General features: G+C 44.1%; 1 protein-coding gene across 3 annotated transcripts in view; it reads left to right on the forward strand.

The window, feature by feature from the left end:
• The window catches only part of si:dkey-33c9.6 (active breakpoint cluster region-related protein), a 30,343-nt gene extending 23,690 nt beyond the window's left edge, over window positions 1-6,653 (forward strand). For 2 of the 3 annotated variants that reach the window (XM_014206896.2, XM_045721708.1), the window contains exons 16-23: window positions 1,047-1,144; window positions 2,740-2,850; window positions 3,219-3,385; window positions 4,403-4,542; window positions 4,898-5,032; window positions 5,128-5,233; window positions 5,492-5,633; window positions 6,440-6,653. In XM_014206896.2, the coding sequence (XP_014062371.2) occupies window positions 1,047-1,144; window positions 2,740-2,850; window positions 3,219-3,385; window positions 4,403-4,542; window positions 4,898-5,032; window positions 5,128-5,233; window positions 5,492-5,633; window positions 6,440-6,532 (992 nt within the window). In that variant the 3' untranslated portion in view covers window positions 6,533-6,653. Of the gene's footprint in view, window positions 1-1,046; window positions 1,145-2,739; window positions 2,851-3,218; window positions 3,386-4,402; window positions 4,543-4,897; window positions 5,033-5,127; window positions 5,272-5,491; window positions 5,634-6,439 lie in introns of all 3 variants that reach the window. The other variant, XR_006770580.1, reaches the window with a different exon arrangement.
• The last annotated feature ends 4,272 nt before the right edge of the window (window positions 6,654-10,925 follow it).

The following is a 10,925-nucleotide window of genomic DNA, read 5'->3' on the forward strand; positions in this document are numbered from 1 at the left end:
CTGGGACCAAAGTAACAAAGCCTACCATCAGTAACACACTACGCCGCCAGGGACTCAAATCCTGCAGTGCCAGACGTGTCCCCCTGCTTAAGCCAGTACATGTCAAGGCCCGTCTGAAGTTTGCTAGAGAGCATTTGGATGATCCAGAAGAGGATCGGGAGATTGTCATATGGTCAGATGAAACCAAAATAGAACTTTTTGGTAAAAACTCAACTCGTCGTGTTTGGAGGACAAAGAATGCTGAGTTGCATCCAAAGAACACCATACCTACTGTGAAGCATGGGGGTGGAAACATCATGCTTTGGGGCTGTTTTTCTGCAAAGGGACCAGGACAACTGATCCGTGTAAAGGAAAGAATGAATGGGGCCATGTATCGTGAGATTTTGAGTGAAAACCTCCTTCCATCAGCAAGGGCATTGAAGATGAAACGTGGCTGGGTCTTTCAGCATGACAATGATCCCAAACACACCGCCCGGGCAACGAAGGAGTGGCTTCGTAAGAAGCATTTCAAGGTCCTGGAGTGGCCTAGCCAGTCTCCAGATCTCAACCCCATAGAAAATCTTTGGAGGGAGTTGAAAGTCTGTGTTGCCCAGCGACAGCCCCAAAACATCACTGCTCTAGAGGAGATCTGCATGGAGGAATGGGCCAAAATACCAGCAACAGTGTGTGAAAACCTTGTGAAGACTTACAGAAAACGTTTGACCTGTGTCATTGCCAACAAAGGGTATATAACAAAGTATTGAGATAAACTTTTGTTATTGACCAAATACCTATTTTCCACCATAATTTGCAAATAAATTCATTAAAAATCCTACAATGTGATTTTCTGGATTTTTTTTTCTCATTTTGTCTGTCATTGTTGACGTGTACCTATGATGAAAATTACAGGCCTCTCTCATCTTTTTTAAGTGGGAGAACTTGCACAATTGGTGGCTGACTAAATACTTTTCTCCCCCACTGTACATACAGTATATTCTACCCTCATACTCCACTGTAACACAAACCAGTAAGCTCTTTAAACAGACTGTCTCACTACTCCCTCCTAGGTGTGTATGTGTGTGTGGAGTTGGATGGCTTTGAGTTCTATGAGAGCCAAGCCCAGACCCATTCCTCTGTCAGCAGCCTCAGCCCTCACTGGGACCAGGTAAGATGCTGTACCCAGGCTAGATGTTTTCACGGATCCACCTGTACCTGAATACCCGAGACCCGGTCCGGGACCCAGAATTCGAAAATAATGTCACGGATCTAGGTCGGATCTGATGTGAGAGGCTGCTACTTTATATTGTTGTTTGTAACTGTGTAGGACATGAAATAGCCTCTATCTCAAGGCCATCAGACTGTTTAACAGCCATCACTAACATAGAGAGGCTGCTGCCAACATGCTGACTCAAATCTCTGGTCACTTTAATAAACGGACTTAATAAAGGTATCACTAGTCACTTTAAATAACGGCACTTTAATAATGTTTACATAGAGGTATCACTAGTCACTTTAAATAACGGCACTTTAATAGTGTTTACATATCCTACATTACTCATCTCATATGTATATATACTGTATTCTACACCATCTACTGCATCTTGCCTATGCCGCACGCCACCGCTCATCCATATATTTATATGTACATATTCTTATTCATCCCTTTACATTTGTGTGTATAAGGTAGTTGTTGTGAATTTGTTAGATTACTTGTTCGATTTTACTGCATAGTCGGAACTAGAAGCACAAGCATTTCGCTACACTCACATTAACATCCGCTAACCATGTGTATGTGAACAATAACACTTGATTTGATTTGATTTGAAAGCGCATATGTCAATTAGCCTAGCTAGCTTAACTAGCTTCTCCAGGTTTGATGCAGTCAAGACAGGTACTACGTAATCATATTGGATTATAAATAACCTAGCTATGGCAGTCATTAATCTACTATAGCGTGAGTTGGCTTGGTTGGTTGCTGTCTCTCTCTCATCTCTCCCTCGCGCCTCCCTGTTATCCATGTCACTTGCTACAAATAGCAGGCCCCTCACCTCTCTCTGCCTCCTCTCCCTCGTGCTTTATCAGCTCCGGGAAATAAAGTAGCTTAAAAATGGACTTTTCTGCTGCTTCCATCACTTGGATCGGACCGGGTCTGGATCAGACCAGGTCTATACGAAACAGGTCTAGTTGTCCTTGAGTCTGTTCAGAACGGGTCTCTATATGTAAAAAACATTATTTATGCAGATATTGAGTCCGGGTGGGAAAGCCCCAGGTCCAACTTTTTTGACCCATGAAGGCCTCTAACCCATGCTAGCTCTACCAGCAGCCATTTTGAAAGGTGGAATCATTATCTTACCTACATTTTTGTTACAAATGTAGGATCTTAATTTGGGCCAGTTTGCTACAGCAGGAAAATAATCCTGTAGCAGCAGGAAATGTGAATTATTATGTTGATTATAATTAACAGGAAATGTGAATTATTAAGCTGATTATAATTAATGGACATTGTCTTAGGGGATGATACCATTTTCATACGGGAAAATGTTAAACCTCAAATACACTACAATTTTTAAATATCCTGCATTGCATCAAAGTTCTCCTGCAACAGAGTGATCAAATTAAGATGCTACATCAGTAAATAATGATGATGCTTTTCAGTGATATTTCAGTGATGATGCTTTTTATTCAAATTTTTCTTTTAAAATACCATTTGAACTTAGTCATCAATACTCCTCTTTGACAGTGGTTTGTGTTTGTCCTCAGGAGTTCTCATTCCAGGTGGATGGGGCTCAGAACCTCAGGGTGCTGGTTGTGTTACAGCCAGAGGTAGGAGAGAGCTGTGAGGACCGAGTCCTTGGCAAGACCTCCATACAGGTGTGTGTCTGCATCTGTGCCTAGATGTGTGTATCGTGATCTGTTCTCCCATGTTTAGAAGGGGTGTGTGTGTGTGTACATACATGTGTGTTTCCATCTGTTTAAAGGTGTATACTGCGTGTCACAGGCAGCTGGTGGCACCTTAATTAGGGAGGACAGGCTCATAGTAAAGGCTGGATTGGAATCGAACACATTAAACACATGGTTTCCTTGTGTTTGATACCATTCCATTCACTTCATTCCACATTCCACATTCATTTCACTTCATTCCACATTACTTTGAGCCGTCCTCCCCTCATCAGTGTCCTGTGCTGTGTGTGCATGTGTGCGTGCGCCTGTGTTCACCTGTTCATGTGTATGTGTTCTAGCTGGACCCAGCCCTCCTACAGAAGCGATGGAGGAGACAGACCGTATCTCTAGGCCAGGTGGTTGTGACTCTGTCTCTAAAGTACTACCCTCACCCTCTAGACCGGCCCAGTTTGGCCCCCGCCCAGCAACAGCGTATCTTCTGCATGCCTATTGGAACTGTGGCACAGTGAGTCCTGTCAATCATTACAAATAGTCCAATGAGCTTTAAAGACCTGAGATTTTGGCACACTGGGTGCATCTCAATTCTCTATGGCGGTGTCAGGTAGCCTAGCAGTTAAGAGCGTTAGGCCAGTAACCAAAAGGTGGCTGGTTGTAATCCCTGCGCAGACGGGGTCAAAAATGCCCTTGAGCAAGGCACTTAACCCTAAATGCTCCTGTAAGTTGTTAAAATGTGTCAAACAAATTTTCCACGGTCTTCAATGAGGTCCGGGGGGGCCAAACTGAAAATTGGTTATATTTCCCCCCATTAAAATTTGCTAAATATAGTCCTCTATCCATAGTTTTTTGAGTTTTCGATTACTCCCTGACTGTCTATCTTTCATTTGGGTGATTATTAGCGAGCTGGACAGAGTCAAGAAACTGTTTGAATGTAGGTCCATTATCATTTCTACACAGTTTCCATTTGCCTTTAGTCATTTTAAAGTATATTGAGTTCGTTCCTCCCCCCTCAAAAAAATGTTCTATCTTTTTTTTTTATCATACCACCCGCGGGCCGGATTGGACCCCCCGCTCTAAAGTGACTTCCTCTCCTTATCTCATCTCTTAACTCATTTATTTGTAAGATCATTTTCAATGACAGAGGACTTTTCAACATAGACCTCAACATGCAACACACAACACGTCTCCCTCTCCTTGTCTGTTTAATAGTGGTAGGAAGTGAAATGAAACCACAATGACGGTCGTAACTTCTTGTAATATAAGAATAGCAGATGTGGCAAGACAAGAATGGCATGAAAAGAGAAACCACACTGTGTGCTTTCCATTTCTCTGAATTGAAAGGAGTCATTGCTCTTTGTGTGCATTGCATGTTTCATGTCTCTAGGATAAATTCAAATAATTCAAAACACCATATGAACATCCAAGACAAGTTTTTCTACGATGCCGATAGCATATAATGTGTGTATGTGCTGTATGTAGAAACACAACCCGGAGTGTGTGTCTGTGTGTGTGTGTCCTCTTCCAGACAGGAGGGAGTCCTGGTGCCACATGTGGTGCGTTGCTGTGTAGAGGAGGTGGAGAGGAGAGGGATGGAGGAGGTGGGCATCTACAGGCTATCAGCAGCTACCAGTGACATCAACAACCTCAAGACTGCCTTCAACACCAGTGAGTCTGTGTGTGTTTTTGGTGGGGCTGGAGGTCTGTGGTTCAAGTATGTTGTGGTCTAATGTCAACTTATACTCTATCATCTATCTATCTATCTATCTATCTATCTATCTATCTATCTATCTATCTATCTATCTATCTATCTATCTATCTATCTATCTATCTATCTATCTATCTATCTATCTATCTATCTATCTATCTATCTATCTATCTATCTATCTATCTATCTATCTATCTATCTATCTATCTATCTATCTATCTATCTATCTATCTATCTATCTATCTATCTATCTATCTATCTATCTATCTATCTATCTATCTATCTATCTATCTATCTATCTGTCTATCCTTCTAGATCTGCGTGAGGCAGTGTCCAGGTTGAGGTGTGTAGATGTGAATGCTGTCTCAGGTATACTGAAGCTCTACTTCAGGGAGCTACCGGAACCCCTTATACCTACAGAGCTGTTTCAGAGCTTCACCAAGGCGTTGGGTATGTCACACACACACACACACACACACGGACACACGCGCACACACACGCACACACAATTCTCCACTCATACCTGTGTTGTTTCTCTCTGTTAGACATCCCAGACCTGAGCTCCAGGAGTGTGTCCATGTTGTCTCTGCTCCAGTCCTGTCCCTCCGTCAACCAAAACACGTTCCTGTTCCTACTCCACCACCTCAAACGGTCTCTCTCACCTCTTCTCAATACTTGTTTTGCAGAAAGTATGTTACTAAAAACATGATACTTTTAACATATTACATGTTACTATTTACATTCGGTCATTTAGCAGACACATTTATCACAATCTTAACAAGCATCATATCCATGTAATGCCGACCTGACATTGCGTACCATTGTATTTTCCACATGTATTTTTGCCAAAGACATCATATCCTCACATGTGTCTTTGTAAATGACATCATACTCTCACACGTTCTCCAGAGTGTCAGATAGACAGGAATTGAACAAGATGCCTCTGATGAACCTGGCCACTGTGTTTGGTCCCAGTCTACTGCGCCCCCCTGCGGCTGTTCAGGGGCAGAGCAGCCCGCCAGTGGACATCTCTCAGGAGGTGGTGGTGCAGGTTGGTCATAGCATTTCAACTGGGCCTCTGTGGAGAAATAATAATGATTACCTTTATAATACAATATGGTGAAGATACAGCATTTGTTCTAATACACAGATAGAACACCTGCTCTTTCCATGACATACACTGACCAGGTGAATCCAGGCAAAAGCTATGATCCCTTATTAATGTCACCTGTTAAATCCACTTCAAATCAGTGTAGATGAAGGAGAGGAGATGGACTAAAGAAGCATTTTTAAGCTCTGAGACAATGGAGACATGAATTGTGTATGTGTGCCATTCAGAGGGTGAATGGGGAAGACAAAAGATGTAAGTGCCTTTGAAAGGTGTATGGTAGTAGGAGCCAGGCGCACTGGTTTGTGTCAAGAACTGCAACTCTACTGGGTTTTTCACGCTCAACAGTTTCCCGTGTGTATCAAGAATGGTCCACCACCCAAAGGACATCCAGCCAACTTGACACAACTGTGTGAAGCATTGGAGTCAACATGGGCCAGTATCCCTGTGGAACACTTTGACACCTTGTAGAGTCCATGCCCCGATGAATTGAGGCTGTTCTGAGGGCAAAAGGGGGTGCAACTCAATATTAGGAAGGTGTCCTTAATGTCTTGTACACTCATTGTACTTTGGCAATGCATCCTATCTCCCTTCTTATCTCTATGGCTTTAACTAACCAAGTAATGTCAAAACAGTGATTACCTGATATTAAGGAAACGAGGATGCATCATTTTTTTGGGGTTGAAAGAGTACATTGATTTCAAACAGTCGTCGAACAATTATGTTTCTCTGTCCCTCTATGTGTACAGGTCCAGGTTGTGTATTCCTACCTGCAGTGTGACAACCTGCCAGCAGCCCAGACCTGCATACCACATGACACAGCGACCACTGAGGAGGATTAGACAACAAGTGAACCAACTCCTGGAAACATCACGGTTGGCCAACAGAAATTCAGGAGAGAAAGAAAGAAGACTTGTAAACTACAGACACTGTAAAGATTAAATATATTTATTTGGGTTGACAGACCTGTCCTTTACTTTATATGACGTACTAGGTCCTAGGAGGTAGAGAAATGGACAGCGGATGCACATGGGAGGGTGTAAGGAGGTTGTTGAGATTGGGGTGAGTCTGTGTGTCACACAGTGTAGATGTTGTAAAAAGGTTGGGGGTCACCTCCCTAGCTTGAAATCCCATCAGTTATGGTTCAAATCCAACTAGACGGAGTTCACACACACACACACACACACACACACACACACACACACACACACACACACACACACACACACACACACACATACGCACACACACTCCCAAGCCACTAGACTGCTAATAATTCATAAAAATTGCCACAAGACAATTTTTATTGACACTCCCTCTCTCTTGTACACTGCTGCTACTCGCTATTTGTTTGTTACCTATGCATAGTCACTTCACCCCCACCTACAGGTACACAACTAGCCTGTACCCCTGCACATTGACTCGGTACCGGTGCCCCCTGAAAATAACCTCGTTATTCTTATTGTGTTTCTTTTTATTATTACTTTTTATTTTAGCTTACTTGGTAAATATTTTCTTCTTCTTGAACTGCACTGTTGGTTAAGGGCTTGTAAGTAAGCATTTCACGGTAAAGTCTTCACTTGTTGTATTCACCGCATGTGGCAAATAAAGTTTGATTTGATTTGACATCATCACTACCACATCCACCCCAATTGGGGAGGGGGAGTCCTTTTCAGGCCCCACTCCCACACCACCTGGACAGGGTAGGCTAATGTTACCTCTCCCCCTCAGCCTTTTGATCCCTAATCCCACCTATCCTTACCCCGGGCCCCCCAACCCTTTCTCCTTCTTCTCCCTCTCTCTCCCACCACACATTCCCACAGACTCTGAGCGTTTCGGGAAGCCCATTGCGTGGTGTCAGATGTGTGTGTGTGCCCGCCTGCCATAACAACGTCCAGACCGCGCCTGGAAACAAAGAAACGTGGAACCCTCGCTATGGCCCCTGGTGTCATAAATCACCTGTCCCCACTAACCCTGCGACTGCCAAAATAAGGTTCCCATTGCAAACTACAAACACATCATAGCACAATGGAGCTGGAGCCTGGAGAAGCTGTTTCTGAATAGTAGAGGGGAACAGACATCCATGACCAAAGGCTTCAGAGGACAGACAGGACTATATAGTATATTTAGGGTGGAAGGGTGGGAGGTCAAATGTACCATAAGCAAGGCTAAGGATAGGTAGAGGTGGTTAGACAGAGCAAAGGCGAAAGTATGTCATGCATTAACCCAGAATGAATGAACAACACCCGTGTGTGTCACTTTGTTATAGTCAAAGGATATAACTGGGTTGTAACAGTAACAGTATAAAAATATATTGGCACTGAAAGTGAGCTGTGCTGTATTTGTAACCTCCTGTAGCTAGCTGTAGAGAGAGAGAGGGCCTGGTGGACAGAGGGGTGGGTTGGGGGGCAGAGAGAGGGGAGGTCTGGTGGACAGAGGGGTGGGTTGGGGGGCAGAGAGAGGGGAGGTCTGGTGGACAGAGGGGTGGGTTGGGGGCACAGAGAGAGAGAGGAAGCCTGGTGGACAGAGGGGTGGGTTGGGGGGCAGAGAAAGGGGGGCCTGGTGGACAGAAGGGAAGGGTTGGGGGGCAGAGAGAGGGTAGTGAGGAGGGGTGGGAGAGGGAGGCGGAGGGGTGCGAGGGGCAGGAGTTGGCCAAAGTCGAGGCACGCTTGATTAGTCCTAATCTGGGGGGACTCGGGTTGCCGTGGCCGCAGCATGTCCGTATGGAAAGCATGCGGGCAGCGGATCAGAAGGATTGACCTCTCCCTTTCAGGTTAACAGAAGCTGTGTGTGTGTGTGTGTGTGTGTGTGTGTGTGTGTGTGTGTGTGTGTGTGTGTGTGTGTGTGTGTGTGTGTGTGTGTGTGTGTGTGTGTGTGTGTGTGTGTGTGTGTGTGTGTGTGTGTGAGGGGAAGCGCAAGAGCCACACAGCTCGTTGAACTTCGACTTGGGTGTTTGATTCTGGGAATGTGTGTGTTTGTGTGTGAGAGAGACTGAGGGACGAAAGAGGGAGAGAAAGGACATTTGAAGAGAGAAAGAAATAGAGGAGAGAGGGGGATAGAGAGAGAGGAAATAAGAAGGGAAGATAGGAGAGAGTTTGCAGGAGGTCTAATTGAACTTTGGCTCTGGCTGCGGTGCAGACCTCATGCCTCGTAAAAGCCTCTATCACAGGCAGTAAACATGGCACCTCTCGACAACACACAGAGGCAGTTACAAACACCATGTAGCATCTAATCCCTCACACACACACAGCCTCCTAGTGTGTGTGTGTGTGTGTGTGTATGTGCATGTGTGCATTTGTGTGTGTGCATGTGTGCATTTGTGTGTGTGTATATATACGTGTCCATATAGTACCAGTCAAAAGTTTGGATACACATATTCATTCAAGGGTTTTTTCTTTATTTTTACTGTTTTCTATATTGTAGAATAATAGTGAAGAGATCAAAACTATGAAGTAACACATATGGAATCATGTAGTAACCAAAGAAGTGTTAAACAAATATTTTTTTGGGGGGGGGAGATTCTTCAAAGTAGCCACCCTTTGCCTTGATGACAGCTTTGCACACGCTTGGTAATCTCTCAACCAGCTTCACCTGGAATGCTTTTCCAACGGTCTTGAAGGAGTTCCCACATATGCTGAGCACTTGTTGGCTGCTTTTCCTTCACTCTGCGGTCCAACTCATCCCAAACCATCTCAATTAGGTTGAGGTCGGGTGATGGTGGAGGCCAGGTCATCTGATGCAGCACTCCATCACTCTCCTTCTTGGTCAAATAGCCCTTACACAGCCTGAAGGTGTGCTGGGTCATTGTCTTGTTGAAAAACAGATGATAGTCCCACTAAGCGCAAAATAGATGGGATGGCGGATCGCTGCAGAATGCTGTGGTAGCCATGCTGGTTAAGTGTGTCTTGAATTCAAAATAAATCACAGACAGTGTCACCAGTAATGCACCCCCACACCATCACCCCTCCTCCTCCATGCTTCACGGTGGGAACCAAAAATCTAAATTTTAGAGTCATAAGACCAAAGAACAGATTTCCACCAGTCTAATGTCCATTGCTTGTGTTTCTTGGCCCAAGTCTCTTCCTCTTATTGGTGTCCTTTAGTAGTGGTTTCTTTGCAGCAATTTGACCATGAAGGCCTGATTCAAGCAGTATCCTCTGAACAGTTAATGTTAAGATGTGACATTTTCAGGATTGGCTGAACTTCATTGACTGACCTTTGCTTATTTGAGCTGTTCTTGCCCTAATACGGACTTGGTCTTTTACCAAATAGTGCTGCCTTCTGTATACCACCCCTACCTTGTTAAAACACAACTGATTGGCTAAAACACATTAAGAAGGAAAGAAATTCCACAAATGTACTTTTAACAAGGCACACCTGCTAATTGTAATGCATTCCAGGTGACTACCTCATGAAACTGGTTGAGAGAATGCCAAGAGTGTCCAAAGCTGTCATCAAGGCAAAGGGTGGCTACTTTGAAGAAACTGAAATATAAAACATATTTTGATTTGTTGAAAACTTTTTTGGTTACTACATATGTATTATTTCATATTTGTATTGTCTTCACTATTATTCTACAATGTAGAAAATAGTTTTAAAAAAATGGTAGGTGTGTCCAAACTTTTGACTGGTATTGTATGTGTGGAGGCAAAACTTACACTTGCTACCGTCCCTCATGCATGTGTGCTTTTTATTTTTTGTCAGTATTTGCATTACATATGTAAATAGCAAATTGCATAAGGTTTACAAACTGTACTGCAAAGCTTGTCTGAATAAACCATAAGACAACTTGTATGCTGTAGGCTTACAGTAGTTGTATTCTCAGTGCTTGCAGGTCACTAGCGTGTGTGTGTGTGTGTGTGTGTGTGTGTGTGTGTGTGTGTGTGTGTGTGTGTGTGTGTGTGTAAGCATTCAAGTGTGTGTGTGTGTGTGTGTGTGTGTGTGTGTGTGTGTGTGTGTGTGTGTGTGTGTGTGTGTGTGTGTGTGTGTGTGTGTGTGTGTGTGTGTGTGTGTAAGCGTTCAAGTCTGTGTGTGTGTGTGCTGGGGGAGTTTTCTGATCAAACTCACTGTCGTCAGGGGGTCAACTGTGAAGACGGCTGCTGACAGGTGTTCCTGGAAAAACAGAGCAGGTGCATCTCTCTTTCTCTCTCGCTCTCTCTCCCAACCCTCTCTCTCGCTCTCTCTCTCTCGCTCTCTCTCCCAACCCTCTCTCTCTCCCAACCCTCTCTCTCGCTC

Source organism: Salmo salar, chromosome ssa07 (assembly GCF_905237065.1).
Source record: "Salmo salar chromosome ssa07, Ssal_v3.1, whole genome shotgun sequence".
Lineage (NCBI taxonomy): Eukaryota > Metazoa > Chordata > Actinopteri > Salmoniformes > Salmonidae > Salmo > Salmo salar.